A 19,209-nucleotide genomic window follows, 5' to 3' on the forward strand; every position below is an offset into this window, starting at 1 on the left:
GTTTTGTCTGTTATTTGGAGAGTTGCTACAGTTAAAATCCTGTTATGAATGCGAGCCAAGTCTAAGTTGGGGATCTTGGAAAACGTATGCAACATACTGGGTGATTTTAATAAACCCGAGTGGACAAAAACCACAACCTCTTTGGCAGAAGAAATGAAAGACGTAGGACCTTTTTTTTCTTCAACCAGGATGAGTCGACCTGCTATAAGTCCAATTTAATCATTACCTGGTGTTGATGAACATGAAGGTCCATCACACCAAAGGTTTTCTGAGATAAATCCGATCAACAGAACCTGCACTGCAGTGGATGTTCAAAGTATTCCCTCGGATGTAATTAACCAAATAATTTGCTTTATTGAACATATAAGATGCCTTCACACAGGTAACAAAAACAGACAACTGATATGCTTGAAATGAAAAAAGAAAAACCCACATTTTATTGCACTTAAGTTATAAGAAAATAAAATTCTAAGTGAATCAAACAAATACACAATCCCTTTAAGGTTTTTTCTGTCTGTTTTCTTTTTTGCCAGGCAGTTTACATGAACTGAAAAAATAAAACACCTGCAACAAATCTGATTTCTCAAACCAGATCATAAATTAAAACAGAGGGAGAAAACAACGAGAGGAGATAGAGCAAGATTGTTTTCTTTTTTTCTTTTTTAATATACAGTGTTATACCACTTTCACAGTTCAGCTTGAGTTGTGACTCTTGGAGATTGAGACGATTTTTCGTTTGGCTACAATGTTTCTGTTTGTTGCCTTTTGTGTTTTTATTTTCCCCCACTGAGAATCCTCGAGGCTGCGAGCACCGCCCCGGTGATTTTATCTGCAACACATGTAACACTTAGACTCCTGGCAGCTCCACCTGTCAGCGGTGCTTGTGACGGTCTCCTCTGTTGCTTCAGACATCTTTGAATGAACAACAATCACACACGGACACGGACAGTTCTCTCATTCACGTGTTAAAATCGATACATCTGCTAGTTTTTTTTCTTTGCCAGTCCACACAGCATTTGTACATTTCCCCAGAGAACAGGCTTAAAGAGCGTTGTCCCAAGGAATGTGTTTACAAGTTGCCCGTTAACACGCTAACACACGCACTCATGCACGCACACACACGCCAACAGTGTACATCCCCTTTGTTTCCTCTCTGCGGGCGACCCCGTCAGAATCTGTCGGACAAGCTCCCTCCGCTCAGCCTCGTAGAGGCACGTTTGGCTCAAGTGGCAAAAACAAACAAAACAAAACAAAAATGTCGGATGTTATCTTTTGTGATCTTTTGTTTCTTTAAGTCCAAACATATAAGAGTTCAATTTGGAATTTTGCCTGGGACTAAAACGTCACAGCAAGTAAAAGTTCCATCTCTCTTTTTCCATTTATCTAGCAGCATAAATACAGTTTGGCCACTGGGAGAAAACAGTAGAGGGGGAAGGGGCTCGGGGGGGGTTGGGGCATTTAATCCTAAGCGCTTAGAGCTTCACTTCCTCCAGTCACAGCTCTGGCACTGAGGGAAATACACCCCCCCCCCCCACCCCCCCAGACTAAACTCTGGACAGCGTAGATGTTTGTGTGGAGGCAGAGCTCCGAACCAAGGTATGTGGAAAACAGAAAGGAAGAACGAACAACTCAAATAAAAATCGGGAAAAAAAACTTGTGACAATATGACAGCAAACCTAAACTGGGTAGGTTTCTAATACTGGGATTTGTTGCTGTTGGCAACCGCAAAGAAAGAAGAAAAAAAACAACATTAGAGAAACCCTTTCATATGATAAACCAAGCACGTATTGAAATTCACAGTTGTGGTTGTGTGCGACACTGTAAAGAAACGATAGAAACCGAGGTGAGAAAGAAAGAACGGAGTGACGAGAGACCTGGTTACAGGCTCTGCAACAAGCAGCTCTGCAGGAGGAACTGTGCGGAAATCTACCTTAAAATGTCTCCCACCTTCCTCTGTCTTCTCCTACAATGTTTTCCACTTGGCCGTTTGAGTGTATGTGTGTGTGGGCGCGCACTGATGGGAGGGGGAGGGGGGTGTGAGGGGAGGGCTTTAAAAAATAATATATCTCTGTACATCTCAAAATCTGTCAGGCTTGAGCGAAACCAAGTCTCTGTGCGAAGCGGACCTCACACCGAAAGGGTTGAGAGTCACTTCAAAGAGTTCAGTCGTCGTCAGTCGTTCCTTTCTTCGTTCTCCCAGACCGGACATGCCCCATTTCCAGCTGGATCCCTCCCCCCCCCCCCCCAACTGCACCACGTATTGGTGGCAGGGGCTCAAAGCGGGGGCTGAGCACGTGTGAGGGGTCAGTGGCTCTGTCAGTAACATTTGCCCAGAGGGGGACGGGGAGATATGGTGGAGGACAGCCCCCTGTCAGTGGTGGTGTTTGTAGATTTGAGTTTGGATGAAGAGTTGTGGCCCTCCGCTCTCTCGGCGCCTCACCTCCCATTCCCTCTCTGTGGCTCGCTCTCTTCCCCACCGTCCCGCCTCACTTCATGTCCACGTCAAAGTCCAGCACCAGCAGCTTGGTCTCCTCCGTGCCGTTGCGGCTGCCCACTGCGCACACCAGCTTGGTGTTAGAGGCTCGGATGCGCCACACCACCCCGCCGCTGCCGCCGCTCTCCAGAGTCACCAGGTTCCTGATGAACTCGCCCGTCTTCAGGTCCCACAGTTTGACCGTGCCGTCGTCCGAGCTGGTGATGACAAAGTTCTTGTTGAACTGGAGGCACGTCACGGCGCTCTGGTGCTTGTGGGGACCTGAAACACAAAGACACAGGTGGTCAGACAGACGCGGAGAGAGGATTACATGCATTCCTTCTAGAGCAACCGCAGAAGAATTCTCAGGAAATAACACGGGCAGAGTGAGCAGTGCTCCGTGTACCTGATGATTATTATTATGTTACTTTTGTGAGAAGAACAGATCGTTTCGTTCTCCAAATGTGTATTCACTGTTAGTGTGTTTGTTAATCACACTACAAGTGTTGAAGTGAACATTTCCAATGCTACAATTTTATACAACATTTACTCAGACAGTGAGGGGAATTTTTTGTGGCAAAGTTTTTCTTCAAGATAATGATCACCTCCATCCAAGAGGAGGTCACCAAAGACCTGCTGATGCACTCATCAGTGTTGGGAACGTTACTTTAAAAAAGTAATTAGTTATAGTAACTCACCACTTATTCCAAGAAGTAACTGAGTTACTCTATAATGAAAGTAACTAAGTTGCTATATGTCAAAGAATTTGAAACCTACTTTTAACCACATACCTGCCTATCATACCGTTGACTTCAGCTTGTGTCATAGGTTTTTGTTGTGAGGCAGAAAAATCTAGCTTTTGCTGCTTGGCAGAATTTGCTCCGTGTACTTCTTTGCTACTGGATGGCGAGCTATCATCTGTGGTGCAGGTATCGGGGTTTTGGGCCACTAGCTTTGTAAATGCGTGTGTCGCTGTGAGATGCTTCATTAAATTAGAGTTGTTTACAACGGATGTCCACAAAGTCTTCCCTCCTGGACATAATGTACACTTTACATGCACGTTCTTGCCTTTGACCTGAATGAATTGGAAGTAGTGCTTATATCTCCACCTTGAAAATGCCAACTTTTCATCGGGCTGCTCCGGACTCGCCATTTCTGCTGCTTCCTCGAATCTGTTTGTGTGTGTGGCGCACGTGTCCTGGCCTGTGTGTAAAAACACTGGCTCCGATTGGCTACCATGTAACATGACTCTGCCTTACCCAATCATAATCGCTTATCTTGTTGTTAACCCCCTGGTCTCCTCACTGGCAGTTTGTGTGAACGCTCCCCAAGCCTCGGATGACAACAGGCTACGGGTAGTTTATTCAATCAATTCATAGTAACGCAGCGCATTAACGTTCATTTAACGATGACGGTGTTGCAACGACGGAAACAGTAACTAGTTAGATTACCCCGTTACTGAAAAAATAACGGCGTTACCTCACCTCATCATACATCCTTTGTAATGAGTTTGTCTTTTGATTGGGCTATTTAAGGAAATTGAGAGGCCTCTTAATAATTAAATCCAGGAAACTGTCCTGAGCTCCTTGCATAATATAATTAAAAACAGCCATTTGTATTGAATAGAGTACTATAGTGGGTAGAGACGTGGATGTGTGTATTTGAAATAAAAAATAAAGTCTGTGAGAAGGTGGGGGTTATCTCAGTTCCTCCTGCAGGTGTAGTGACGGTGTAGTGAAGGGTTCCCGCTGCAGGCTTCACGCCCGTCACTGTCACAGAGGCTAAGCAGCTACACCTCCGTCTGCTGGCAGGAGGCCACGCTCTAAGTGAAGATGGCGGCTGTGGCTGCCTCCAGTGAGGTGACTTTATTTGTGACTGTATGTGTGCAGGCACTTAACATTTCCCTAAGGGCTGGGAAATTATATCTTAATTAAATCAATTAGCACAACAAGCGCAGCAGCAAGTGCTGGCAAATGAACTCCTTTGTTTTGTTTTTACTTGAGGTTGCTATAACTGCCATTTCATTCAGACACCTTGTCATTTCTTTACATAACCTGCAGAATAATATGCAGAAATAAATTGTGAGATCTCAACCAATATTCCCATATTTTCCCTTTCAGTCAACAGTTAGTTAAAGGCTGTTATTTATCAGAGTAGACAATGTTGCTCTTTACCAACCCCCCCACACACTGCCTCTCTCCTCCCTGCATCACCATAACAAAGACCACTCCATCGTTACCTACAGCCTCTTCAGCTGACACTGACGACCTTGTTCCAGCCTATTGTCTTATCAAAACTCGCTAATGAATAACAGAAATTGTCCGCTGACCTAATTATACGACCTACAAAGTCCCCGGGCCTTCATCCCTTCACTGTAATCACCCCCTCTTCACAAGACACACACACCCTGATCCCTCCCTCTGTCTCTCTCTCTTCAGACTCCCACAGGGGGCATCCTTTTGTTGGGTGGGGGTGTGTGTTGGTATTTGTGGGACCAGCACGCACGGTTTTAGTTTTCTAATGAGGGCATTTAGGGGCGGGGCACTGGTGCTGGTGCCTGCTGCTATTCAGCGAAGGATTTTCAACTTCCTGTGAGGCACCAGCGCTGCTGCTAATGGAGTTTAAACCATTGAAACGGACACAAAGGAAATGAGTGTAATCAGGACCAGCAGGCCACTAGGTGTTGGCTCCGTGTCTGCCACACACACACACACAGGTCATTTAAAGGCTGGGTTTGAATTGGAATGTCATTTTTAAATGTCCCTCTTCTTTAGATGCCATCACCACTTTAGCAGCCTCTTGCATAAACTCCCCACTTCTTGTAACTTGCTGCAAAAAAAACTAGAGCTGAACCAATCAACAGTCGACCAACAGGAAGAAAATCGTTAAGTATCATTTGATAACTTTATACTACTTTAACATGGTTATTTTAATGCAAAAATACTGTTTAAGTCCCTAAAATATAGAGGTTCTTTTTTCTTTCTCAGTTTTATTTATTAACTTTTTGTAGTAACTTTCATTACAGGTCAATGCAGCATACAGTCGCACCCTCATCGGTTCACAGTAGGGCTGAACGATTTTGGAAAATAATCTAATTGCGATTTTTTTCCTCAATATTGCAATTGCGATTTAATATGCGATTATTTTTTTCAAGGTCCTCTTCTCATGTATTTTTCAACAAACACAAGCAATAAATCAATCGTGATTACAATCGTGAACCTCGTGAGGTAGCAACAGTAGCGAGGCACGTTCTGCACAATACCTGACGTTGCGCAGCATCTTCCTTTTTAAAGCCAAAATAATTCCACACAACTGACGTGCCGCCCCTCTTTGGTACCAACCTTCCAGCCGTGCACTCTTCTGACGAGCCTGAGGCCATTGTGCAACAGGTTCAAGCGCAGCGTTGACTTCTTTCCCTGCCTGCTCGGCTCCGCTCGCAAGTCACGTGACCAGATCACGTGACCAGTCAAATCGCAGCCTTTGCGGTTGGAAAATCTTGTTTTGTCATATCGCGATATTATCGCAAATGCAATTAATCGTTCAGCCCTAGTTCACAGTACTGTAATGAGCATTTATATCAGTTTCATTATAAACGTCCTAGGTAATAAGCTTCTGCTGTAATTTAATAAACCCATTATTGTGCATTGGTTTATACCATTTTAACCTTTCCGCGATGAAAACAGTTAATAAGTTCTACTTTACTACCAGCAAAGATAGAAAATATATTTTAGGCCCCCGTTGTTTGACATTTGGAGGCATTTACACTATTATGCTTATTTTGCCACATTCATTGTTTTTAACTGGGCGCAAAAACCTTAGAATTGTGGGCCATTTCGCATCTTTCTCACACTGACTCCAGCCACGTTAGACCTAAAGATAGCTGATGTAACATCCTGCGGGGTCGGCACACTGACCTTGCAGTGTTTGCAGGCACTGGCCCGTCTTGATGTCCCAGATCTTGACAGTGGAGTCTGCGTTGCCTGAGACCAGGATGTTGTCTTTGAGCTCCATGCCACTGGTGAGGGACTGATGTCCTGTTAGCGTGTGGATGCAGTTCCCCGTCTCCACATCCCACACCCTTATAGACGTGTCTAATGAGCCGCTCACCACGTGGATCCCATCAAACTGGAAGACAGAAGAGATCAAAAGTTCAAGCATAATTTCTAACACCATGCTGAATGTTGATGAAATTCATTTTTACACTGGCTGAACATCAAGCTGCTGCTTTAGACAACATTAACTCTCTCTTTGGCTCGCAGCAGATGCAGTATCTACCCACACGGTATTCTTCTTTCCTATTAACAAACTTAAGATCAAACTCATTGAAATGAATGAATTGTATTGATCTGTGAGAGGCTGCTACGTGTTAACTTGTCCAATAGTAGAGCATCAACACTTTTAAAGCCTAAGGATGCAGCGGGTTACAGAAACCAATCTATCTGAGCAGTAAACTGCCTCCTCTCTAAAGGGTGATGGCACACACTGAAAGTGCACCGTAATCACACAGAGTGGGTGAGAGGACATCTTAGAGGACACAGGGGGATGAATTCTAAAACCACCACACACACACACACACACACACACACACACACACACACACACACACACACACACACACACACACACACACACACACACACACACACACACACACACACACACACACACACACACACACACACACACACACACACACACAAACACACACACACACGCACACTTAGAGCAGATACATTAAATCTTTGAAATCAGCATAAAACATTAAGCAAGCTGGAGATAAAAAGGTTATGAAATCAGATTAGATTGACTTTATGGCTGTTAGTGTGTCACTTTGGCAAAGGGAAGTATTTAAAATAACTGAATAATCGAACATAAAGTTATGTTGGGGGTGTTACAGTTCCTGAAACCAATGTCCACGCTCTGGTGTCACTGCTCCTTTCTCTGCAGCTCAACTTTAATGGTGCAATCCCTTTTTCAATCAAATTACTCCTTTTAAGTCGGTATTTTTTAAAGCCTTTGGAATAACTTTACATACAAATTGGATTTAGGAATAGCTGGTGCAACTCAAACCTGCTGTATTTCCTAATGCAGAAAGTAAAGGTCCAACCTTGAAATTAATATAAGAACTATCTTAGCCGAACTGAACCACATTGTATTAGCAAGCAAGACTGGGCTCCTTTTTTTGGTGGGGCTTAAAGAGATATAACGATGCATCAGACCATTCTAGAAATGCAAAATACCCAAACTAAACCTGAGCATGAGCAAAACATGTCACCCTCTTTGTGAAAGTACTGGAAAAAACACCCAGAGCTAGTGTTTGCCCGTCCACTGACTGTGTGTCTGCTCACCTGTAATGAGTACACTCTGTTGGTGTGGCCCTGCAGCGTGTGGAGGCAGGTCTCCGTCTCGGGGTCCCACACTTTGACCATGAAGTCATAGGCACCGCTGACCACCCGCCGCCCGTCGTACTGGACGCAGCGCACCGCCGCCACGTGGCCCATCAGGACGTGTAAACACTGACCAGTCTCGATGTCCCAGACGCGCAGCGTGGCGTCCCGAGAGCCACTGACCACCCTGAGAGGAACCAGAGAGACAGGGAGTCAGGTATGTGTGGTTAAGAGAAAGTAAGGGCAATGAGTCTGGGTGCGACAACAAATGTTTAAAACTATCCTTAAGTCTTCGCCTTCCACATGTTACATATTCTTTAGGATTACGTTCATAATTGACACAAAACGTCCATTCATACCGCGTCAGTTGCTTTGACAGAATAATGAGGCAGGTATGAACCCTTTCTTTCTGTCACCTATGTACAGCATTACATTCATGTTCATACTTGAAGGTACAATAACACCCATTTAACTCAAACAGCCGCCCTGCAGCAGTTTCTGCAGCCAGGGTGGAAACAGAAAACACATATTATAGGTTATAGAAAGGGAAACTCCCTTAAGGGAAGATTGTTATTGGAATTTCACATGATTTTGAGATTATAATGACTAGAGGGAGAGTTCGTACCAAGGATACTATTTAGAGTTGTTTTGTTTTTTCATGTGGGAAACCTTAAACATTAAAACCTGGTTGCTGACACAGTTTTCCTTTACCTCCATCAGATTCATGCTATTTCATTAAAGTGAGAGGCTCCATAATTATCTCTTTTCAGAAAACATACTGTAACACACAGAACATGCTCTTTATTTGAATAAAAGCCTCACAGCACTGCAAAGATGGAAACCACCAACATGTTGTTCACTGTCCGCCTGCAGCTTGCAGCTCAGTGAGTAATCAAATGCTACACAAAAACCTTGCTGGGCCCTAAGGCGGAAAGAGCACTCTGAGTCTCGGAGTGTAACACAGAGTGAAAGAGTGAGCAGCGCTTCACTTAAGACGTCTCACAGGGTCTATTGAATCACTATGAGACCACATGCTCACTTTCACAGATACTGTCCTCTCACAGAGATGCTCTTTTTTTCTCGGTGGGGTCACCGATAAATCAGGCGTGTTTCTAATAATAACAGAGCAAAGCAAAGGAATAGTCCAAATGCTTTTAAGCTTTCTTTTTGGAAGTTAGAAGACTGTTGTTCTTAGACAAATAAACACAAGATATAATGTGTTTTTTCGGGAGCTTAAGAACGGTTTGTCTGCTGATTTTACTACTCTTGTACAGTCAGGCTAGCCGTTTCCCTTGGCTTTTTCATTAAGCTACACTAACTGTTTGCTGGCAACAGCTTCAGGTTCTCTGTACAGACATGCGTTATATCGATCTAACCACTAACTGGGCAAGGGAGGGAATAAGCAGATTTCGCAAAGTATAACATTTAACCAATAAGCATTTAAGACGTGTGCTTGTTTGCTGCTAAATTGTTTGTAAAGCTAAATAAGAAGCATATTTAATTGATTATTTAACGCTGCAACTTAACAAAAATGTTCATAACTTTATTATTTTCTCACTTAACCGATAGCTTGCTTGGTTCACAAAAAAGTGAATAATCACAATTTGAAGCTCATATTGACATCCTAAACTGTTGTTCTGCGTGACTAATAGTAAAAAACTCAACAATATTTGATTGATTGTCACATAACAATAAGGGCAGCAAATCCCCTTACACTTGAGAAGCTGGAACTATGGGATGTTAAGCATTTTTGCTTGAATAGATATCTTATCAAAGGATTAAGCAGAATATTTTGTTGTTTAACTCATCAATTAATCAACTTATTCTTTCAGCTCTGTATCTGTGTCTGTGCATAGTCTAAAAGCTCTATGGTGCTGAAAACACTTCCAAAAGTTGCATTTTTAATTAATTTGCATTACATTTATGGCTTAACAATGAGATTGCTCCATACCTTTTCTCATGTAGGTGCATGCAGCGCACTGTTGAGGTATGCCCATAGAGGGTGTGGATACATTCTCCTGTCTCTGCGTTCCAGACCTTGAGTGTGCGATCAGTGGAGCCGCTGATAATAATGTTGTCTCGCATCTGGGATGACCACACGCCCCCGGTGTGACCCACCAACGTGCGCAAACACTGCAGAAACAAAGAAGAAAGAGTCTTGATCAGTATGTTCCTCACTGCTATTACAGACGTTGGATGTTAGAGAAGTGAGTTTCAAAGACATTCAGGGTCCTTTCATTCATATATTTCACATTTGACTTTAAAAACTTCTTAAGTCACATTTGCATATTTCCCCCCGGTGTGACCTCCTATTGCCTTCGGGGAAATAAAGACAAGTGAAATGAAATTTATTTGACCTTTTCGGTTGGGAAGAAGAACCCAGCCGGTGAATACCTGCTGCTGCGGCGCGGGGACAAAATCTCCCCGAGCTTTTATAATTGCTTTTACTTATCTGTCGGAAAAGCGGACGATTCACTCTCTTTGCAGAACCGTTTGACAAACCTCTTCAAATGTAAAAAAATAATTAAATACGTCCATTCATCCTCATTAGGGACGGAGATTAGCTATTGATTACAGCAGTTATGGAAATCTATCTGATCTATTGAATTTGCGTCCCCACATTTTCTAATTTATCTTAAAATTTAATTAATCAAAATGGATTCAATTAAATCCTTTGCAGAGAGAAGAGCGGAGCTGTGGACGTGGTCGGTGGTGATGTCAGGTTCAGAGTGAGCGTGTCAATGAAGTGTTGGACATGAGACCCACTGACTGCAGCTGATAAGGCGCTGAGCAGTGAATGGCGGCTCTAGGTTTTATTGCAGCGAGGGAAAGAGGAAGATGATGCTGCAGCCCGTCTCCCCCTCTCTGTCCTGTGATAAAGAGAATCACTTCATTAACTGTGGGCCAATGTGGCATGACCCGACAATCAACCTCACTCCGGTGTTAAAAGTCTCTCTTGTTTTATCACCATGATCCTTTTCTTAGCTTCACAAGGCAGTGAGAGTAATGGTACTGCAGCTGCAAAAACATCTGCCCAATTCTTTTTTTTTACTTTGCATTTAAAACAAAGCAGATTTGTGGCTAATCTGTCCGTTGTGCATTTCCATCCACATTTGTGATAAATATTAGCTTTTCTTCTGCAACACTAAACCACAGGCCTGCAGTTTATTGGATGCACGATTTTTCTCCTAAATTGAAGCCAGTGGTCGAGGTTTTCAAGAAACAGAATCACAGCGAGTGATTAGAGCTACTCCAAGACGGTGTGGGAACTGAGAAAACCCGCAAAGAACGGCTTAGTCTTTATCGCTCTAAGAAATAAACATCAAATGAGGCTGTCCCTGAGAGACAAGGAAGATTTGGAATCTTTTAATGAACGTTTTTTTTAAAAACACATCAGGGTTTTCAAACAATGCTTAACATTCGCATTATATAATATGTGCATTTAAAGAAAAAACTGTAGGAGATAAGTTCAGTAACTTAGCCACAGAGCTACTTGAACTACTTCAGGTCAATAAATCACATAATGGAGTCATGTTAAGTGATTAAAAGATCATGCACGCTGCAGCTGAATGTATTTCAGCATAAAGGACTACCCATGTGTCAGTTTTTCATGATGAATTTCATACCTTGCCTGTTTATAAAGACAGAGAAAGATCTTGCTGAAGTGTTTCTACCAGGGACTTGTAAGATAAATTGTTTCTGCTTGGCTGAATACAGTAGTGCATTTAGCACAGCTCAAAAGTAGATCTGTACATAAATCTAGATCAAGTTTGAAACAATCACTGCATCAATGGCCATCGTGGATAAATGGTTTCCAGTAAACTGAATATCTTTGAGTTGTAGACATCACAAGAACATTTGAGGATGTAATCTTTGGCTTTGGGAATCCTTGGTTGACATTTTTCCCATTTCATAGCTTAAACTTATCGGGATAGTAATCAACAGATTAACAGTAAATGAAAATGACCTTTAGATGCAGCCTTATTTGACAATTTAAGTAGTTATTTCCCCATCTCTAATCCTCTTAAAAACATTTCCTCTTCAGTTCACAGCCCCAAAAGTAATCTCTGTTAGTTAAAAAAGAGGAGAGGTAAATGGGGTATCCATGCAGATAAAGCATGTGGCCGAGGAGAGCTCTCTCTGGGTCTGACAGCAGTCCACAGGCCGGCCATCTTAGATCTGCTGACAGGCGTCACCAGGGACTCCGCTGTTAACCAGCAGCCCGCTTTGAAGCGATGAGCTGTGTGCGGCTCTTTGTGGAAGATTGACATTTCTCACTGAAGCTGGAGGACGCGCTGAGACAAAGGTCCATCAGGTAGAGACAGAGAGCCTTTGAGTGACGTCTTAGCAACCGCTGCTTCAGCAGGAAAACAAACTCCTTAAAGTTCCTCCAGACCGCAATCCTGAACTGCACATGCAAGCTTCAACAGATTCATTTGATGTCACTTTAATTTCATTCTCATTTTGCGTGTTTAGCGTCTGATGCATGCAATGCTCTCACCGCAATCAAATCCCCATTGTTTCACCTGAGCGCTAAGCAACAGCCCGGTGCTTTCAGAGGAGGCATTTTTACATAACATGCTCTTATTGGAATTCAGATTGAGTCACAGCAAGGGGTTCAACTCACTGGGTTTTATCTAAAACAAAAACACGATGAAACATTAGCTGATATCTTGGAGCTTTGGAAATCCTGCACTGATGGGCTTTGGTGGAAATGTATTACAATTAAGCCACTTCAGAAAACACAACCATACCTCTATAATTTCTGATTAGAGATGTGTTGGGGTTACTGTGAGAAACATGAACAAAAATATTTTGACGGTGCACAGTGAGGCAACAGCTCTTGACTCGCCCCAAATTGTCCCATCACAGGGGGAATCTCTTTGATCGCTCGCTGATCGCTCTAAATTGAACACAGTGTTTCTGAGGAAAAACAGCACAAGTGGCCGAGAAGAAGTGATAACACTGCTCTACTTCTACCACAAATAGTCTGTGCTGTGACCAATTCCTTTTTCCATCCCATCGATTTAAATCCTCCACCTGCAGAGCAAGAAGCTTTTTCTCTGTAGGAAGAAGAACATAACTAACTGCTGATCTCTGAGAGTAGGAGCCAATTTAACCTTGTAATCTTAAATCCACCACAATCATTATTGCTTTGACTACTTTCTGATGAAGAATCAACGACCCAGAATCAAATAAACTATCGATTCACAGCAAAAAGAAAAGAAAAGAAAACCACATCTCCAGTCTGATGGCTCCAGGTTTCAAAAGCAAAGCTTTTAAAGACTAGCGTCAGAGTTCTTCATCTCCGTTGATCACCTGCTATCTCTTATTGATCCAATACTGCGCAAGACCGGAGTTCAGGTGTTAGAGGCTGAGCCAAGGAAGAGTACCTTGAGCTTTGTCTGAGGTTGGAGGATTAATCTAAGAGGTAAAAGATGGAAGAAGGTCAAATAAAAGACTTTAAAAAAGTAAGATTATGGAGTTGCAAATAAAGGACCAGAGGAATGGATATTATCCGTCGACTGTGAGCCACGAGAGAAATTCTTCCAAGAACCGTAGCAACAACTCATCATCGCTGGTAGCCACTTTACAGGCCGAGATACGTGTAGACAAACTGAGGATCAGGAAAACGTAACAATGAAGCCTCAAATATGCTGGCAGAGACTATACAAGATGTTGACAAAGAAGGAAAAGCAAATGCAGTCCCTGGTAATCCCATGTTTTGTTATATTTTTCAGTTTTCCTGGCATCAACAGCCACTTCACCCGAAATGGTCGCAGAGGCTTAATTGGCCATCCCTCTCCAGTGAGAGATCCTCTCTGCCGTTGAGAGCTAAGGAAGCAAAGAGATGAAATCCTCAGAGGGGGTTGTGCTCTGCATACAGCACCCAAGCAGAAAAAGGATTTAGACTCGTCTCTTCTCCATGAGTAATGTAAACACACAAATCTGAGGCGGATTAGCGAGGTAGAAACCTCAGACAATATACCGTGCGTGTGTGACATCGGTCTGTATGCAGGGTGGTTTCACCAACAGCATCAGAGCGAGGCTGCTGGAGATGTGAGTCATCGCAGACTTTACCACCGACAGGCAGCGACCGCTGAATCTGCAGCTCGACCACCTGTCGTCCAGATGTTCATCTGTGGGTAAGGGAGAGCAGAATCGTGCTCCATGCCTATCCGATGACCTTGACTCAGATCTGCTCAGACTGATACGCATGTAGTCACCAGTTGGCTCAATGGAAAATGTCCTATCTACTGGACTGAGTCTTTAAAGCAAAGCTCTCTGCTCTATTTTACTCCACAGAAAGAGAAACCTACTGCAGTGTGGTCATGCAGAAAATCTTCTATAGAGACTTTCTTTGATTTTTCATAGCCAAAGATTATCTCAATTATCCGCTCAGTTAAAGTAAAACGATGAGAGGAGAATTATTTTACTTAGAAAAGCTTTTTTGAAAAATGGAGTCAAACACTGAAGCATGACGGTGTGTGATTCACAACAATCTGTGAACATCTCTCCAACCCCAACCACTGATTTTCTTTTTAATAGACGCTGCAACCAAGGCCTGTGTGGCTGCAGCAGCCTCAGCTATGAATACTAACACCTCACGCGGACATGTGCTGTGTAACAAGTCTGCAAAATGGCCAAATGTAAGGAGAGAGAACCAACCGATCCAGAGAGTTTTCAGGTGAGGGGGAAATTATTATAATTATTCACTATAAGGTCAGTGGGAGCTGAACAGATGCATTTAAGGAACTGAACATCATTGATTTTAGGAGATCCTCTTCAGTTTTGGGAGACAGCAAATACAATTTTTCTGATATTTTATAGACCAAAACACAAATCCATTAATTGAGAAACCCTTCTGTTCAGCCTTACTATCAAATAGAAAAAGTTTTCATGTATGGTTATAAGTAGAAGATTCCTAAAAGTGAAAGGCAGTCCTCTGCTAATTTAGCAAAAAGTAAGAAGATGTCTCCTTCACTTCCAATAGACAAGTCTGAAAAATTAATAAAGTTACTAAAACTGCAACTAGATGCCTTCAGGCCTTTAATGTCTGAGAACAGAGCAGACGAAAAGGAAGCCATTAAGATACAAAAACAAAACAACAGGAAGTAGAAAATCAGTTAACCCTTACCTTTCCTGTGATGGCCGACCACACTTTGAGCGTGTTGTCGTCCGAGCCGCTGACGATGCGGTTGCCACAGAACTGGAGGCAGGTGATCACGTGGTCGTCGTGACCTTTCAGCACCTTCAGGTGGGACGGAGAGACAGACAGAGACACAATGAGAAGGATACGGAGGACGGGGAGGATGCAGGATGACACAGCAAGAAGTGAGACTGACAATGACACGACTCTGGTGCTTTGAACATCAAAGAGGAGATAAGAGGGAAATGTCATCAAGTGCTGCAGGTGTAAAGCAGTGTAAAGCAGTGTGTGTGTGTGTGTGTGTGTGTGTGTGTGTGTGTGTGTGTGTGTGTGTGTGTGTGTGTGTGTGTGTGTGTGTGTGTGTGTGTGTGTGTGTGTGTGTGTGTGTGTGTGTGTGTGTGTGATTCTGGGTCACAGGACTGCTAGCTCAGCAAACTACAGAGCACACTTTTTATGCAAACGAGTATGAAGAGCACACTAACAGATTTACATCAGCGGTGGCCTATCACTGACCCGCGGCTGTCTCTAGAAGAGCGCATGAGACCCATTAAGGACCCGCTCTAGCATGCCGGTCAAGCTTAAAGTGAAACTTCTCACCAGGCAAAAGACAAATGAAGTCTTCAAACTGAAGGACAGAAATCAATCATGGGCTGCAGCTCAATCTTTCAGCAAAAATACTGCAGAGACCTGGCCTATCAGTAACTTTCCAACAACTTCTGCGACTCAAAGCCATTTCATATCAGATCTCTGGGGAGTTTGGGGGGAAAAGCTACCTTGGGTGATTTGAGGTCCCCTCTCCTCCAGTTGGTGTCTATTCTGTGCTGCCTGATGTAGGCACTCTTCCAGGGGCTGTGGGTGAAGCCAGGCTTGACGATTTTCCTCTTCTTAAGGGGCAGAGGCTCATCGATGCCTATGAGGAGAGAGAAGGAAGCAGATTGGACTTGATTCACCTCTAAAAGTTTATTTTACTAACAGGTACCACCACATCTTTAGGTGTTGCTTCACAGCGGAAGCTCCAGACTGCTCCCGCCAGGCGCCTGCATGTCGTCTGTCTGCAGCTGTTGCAAAGACTGGAGACTCACCTTCCTCCCTGCATTTCTCCCTCCACAGCAGGTTGTCTTCTGCAAGGATGCGCCAGTAGCGACACGTCTGGGCCGCTTGGAGGAGGTCCTTCGGTTCCAGGAACGACAGCACATACAAAGCCAGCTGTTGAAAGATGAGGGCGAGGAATGTGAGAGGTGTAAATGGAAAGGGAGATACATTAAAGGAGCCATTATTCGCTGCTGCGGGCGGATATAGCAGTACAAACACCGCACAGAAGAGGTCTTTAAATTTGCAGTAACCAAATCACAGTAACAATAAGGAGCAGCTGAGAAAACACACTCCACGAACAAACTGTGTGCACAAAGCGTGAATCTAACTGACAGCGGTAGACAATGGTGTTACCATGTAATTGAATCCCCATTTCCTATTAAAGCTTAAAAAATACACAATAGGAGACGGTATTAATGCCAGGGCTACAGTTAGTTAAGCCAAAGCGCAATAAAAAATACAAACCCTGCTATAACGAGCATAAATGTGAACCCCTGAGAAATAGGGAAAAAAACACTATAGTCTGCCCTGTTTTTCAGACCTATTCAAACAGGTGTGTATTTGGACAAAAGTCTGATCACACTGTCTGTTGCTTTGAAACAAAGCAGAGGATAAGCGATGGCTCATCATAAAAAGGACGAGGATTAACATATCACTCGTTATTCAAATAATGTTCTTTTATTATATTACAATAATCCAAAATGATAACGAACCACTGCACGCTGTGGGACACATTCAGGAGCCGTGTCATGAACATCAGGAGAATCAGGGGTCGGTTTCACGACCGGATCGTAATATTAAGCCCTCATTGTTGCCCTTCAGACTGAAACAAACATCTATTTTCATCTTTATTTATCTGCCGATTGTTCCTCAATTAATCATTTATAATTCCTCACAGCCTGTACAATAACTTATTAAATTCAAAATAATTCTTAAAATATTCTGTTACTATCACTTAAGACATAATGGTCTGGAATCAGATCATTGGTTGGGCAATTTTGTTACAAATAAAACAGTTATAATATTAATACATTTCTTTTCCCCGAAATGATTTCTTGTTATACTTTTTGTTTAATAGTCCAGGTGAAGTTTTCCTGTAAATGTGAATTCTTGTAAAAGGAAAAAATGTTACCCTGGAGGGAACATAGCCGAGAGGTTTAAAAGCGTTGCTCAGTCAGCCCTGGTAATTTACCCAGCATACATTGGAAATTAGTCCAGTTAAGTCTAGACAGAATTGAACAGCCTTGTGCAACACAATTATTTAGATAATCCATCTGAAAATGAGGCTAGATTCAAGTCATGGTCAATGTTTACCTTTGCTAAACCGTGCCCCTGATCTGAAAGTCACTATCTCTCTGAAAGTTGGATGATTTGGAGTTGTTTCCTTGTTGAATCTGCCTTCCTGCATTGCACAACTTCTTTGATAATATTTTAAAGAGGCTTTCATGTAGTTTTGTCTATCTGCTGCACATTTTCCGGTACAAAAGTTTAATTTAAGAGTTATTTTAAATCTTCTGGTCCAGACGAAACCCACAAACGTTGACACGCCTAAAAATCACCTGAAAGCTCGTCTAAGCCAGTAGTCATTACCGGGCTTCTGGATATATGAAAAGTTTTATGAATGGACCCAGAGCCTCCGGTGATTGCTTTTAGCCCAACACACCGCCTTCTGCTGATTCCCTTCATGGTTTCAATTTCAACTGTATCTGTAATGCAGCCACAGGGATTGTCCTGTTAAAATGACTTGACAAACCCCCTCAATATATCTCCAGCAGCTCAGGCAGAGCGGACAGACCGAACTATCAAAAGCAGTCAGAGGGACCAAATGAAAAGAGAGGGCTTGTGTCCTGGTGAGAACACACATGACGATGTTGTTTATTTGGCTTCAGAGCGGGAGGTGCTGACACCTTGAAGTCTTGCATCCTGTTGCCTCACTCTTTATACCATCACCCCCCTCCTTTCATCACAACACCTGCCAGAGAGACAGAAGGTTTTAAGCATTTGATCAGCTACACCAGATACGATGGATTGAGGCTGTTTTGTGAGCACCGCTCATGTGATGTTATCCTCACTCTGGCACTTCGGGTTGTTTGTATTGTCAGTTATGATGCGGAGGAAAAACAGACACCCTGCTGTTATGTCGTTTGTTGCTCTGAAGGATGCCTGCGACGGAGTTAGGGCTGGAGAGGAAACCTTGTCTCTGTCACATATTGTACATTAAAACAATGTCTACCGCGAGGGATCCCAGCAGGACTCTGGGTCAGGAGTACCAGGAGGAGAGGAGATTAAGTTGTGTACTGATAAGGGAGACAGGGATTCAGGGACTCACCTCTTTGGGCAGCAGGGAGATGAAGTCTCGCTGAAACTGCGGCTCGATCACCTGCATCATATGCTTGACTTGTGTAGGCTCACAGCTATCAATCAACTCATCCAGCGCCAGCAGCTTCTCGGGGCCAGTCCAGCTCTGCAACACAGATGAACTGGGTTTAATACAATGTCATATCCCAGAATACATTCATTTGGCAGTAGGGTTGGGTACTGGGACCAAAATACAGGTATCCATATGGCTTAATCTCTTTGTGCTAACAAAAATAACTCCAACATTTTAAATTCATCTCCCAATATGAAAGTATACTGAACACTCTTTATCAAGGCCAAAAATAAGAATTTCAGATTTTTAATTATCCAGTTTACCATAGGCCTGAGTTTGGAAGTAATGCATTTTTCGGCTTGCTATTTAAAAACCTGTTCACTAATTTAAATCACAATTTCCATCACATTCCTATAATTTCTTTCCTTGTATGTAGTTGGGTTTAGTGACTTTGAAATGTCTTTAAAGGATAACCAAACCACGTATCAATATACTTTCTACAGTAGTGTTTTGTCTCAGTATGACATTGGCTTTCACTGTCTCCTGCTAGCTTTTGTTTGACTGTATTTACTCTCTTTATTTTTTCTGTACTGTCCACTCCAGATGTTCTCATAACAAATGGGAAGAACATGTTGGATTATCACAGGTGCTGTTCAGTAGTTAAACTATTCGGCAATCCCAACACAGCTGTAGAGTTAAGTGTTAACAGAAAAACAGAGCAGCGTGCCTCTATGGA

At 43.0% G+C, this 19,209-nt stretch overlaps 1 protein-coding gene across 3 annotated transcripts in view; it reads right to left on the reverse strand.

The window, feature by feature from the left end:
* Window positions 1-331: 331 nt before the first annotated feature.
* Window positions 332-19,209, reverse strand: part of fbxw7 (F-box and WD repeat domain containing 7) — a 109,629-nt gene continuing 90,751 nt past the window's right edge. For all 3 annotated transcript variants that reach the window (XM_063884343.1, XM_063884342.1, XM_063884344.1), the window contains 8 exons: window positions 18,432-18,566; window positions 16,093-16,216; window positions 15,784-15,920; window positions 14,999-15,112; window positions 9,812-9,993; window positions 7,822-8,047; window positions 6,388-6,598; window positions 332-2,755 (listed from right to left, as the gene is read on the reverse strand). In XM_063884343.1, coding sequence (XP_063740413.1) covers window positions 2,487-2,755; window positions 6,388-6,598; window positions 7,822-8,047; window positions 9,812-9,993; window positions 14,999-15,112; window positions 15,784-15,920; window positions 16,093-16,216; window positions 18,432-18,566 — 1,398 coding nt within the window. In that variant the 3' untranslated portion in view covers window positions 332-2,486. The remainder of the gene's footprint in view (window positions 2,756-6,387; window positions 6,599-7,821; window positions 8,048-9,811; window positions 9,994-14,998; window positions 15,113-15,783; window positions 15,921-16,092; window positions 16,217-18,431; window positions 18,567-19,209) is intronic.

The sequence above is a fragment of the Eleginops maclovinus genome, chromosome 5 (assembly GCF_036324505.1).
Source record: "Eleginops maclovinus isolate JMC-PN-2008 ecotype Puerto Natales chromosome 5, JC_Emac_rtc_rv5, whole genome shotgun sequence".
Taxonomy (NCBI): domain Eukaryota; kingdom Metazoa; phylum Chordata; class Actinopteri; order Perciformes; family Eleginopidae; genus Eleginops; species Eleginops maclovinus.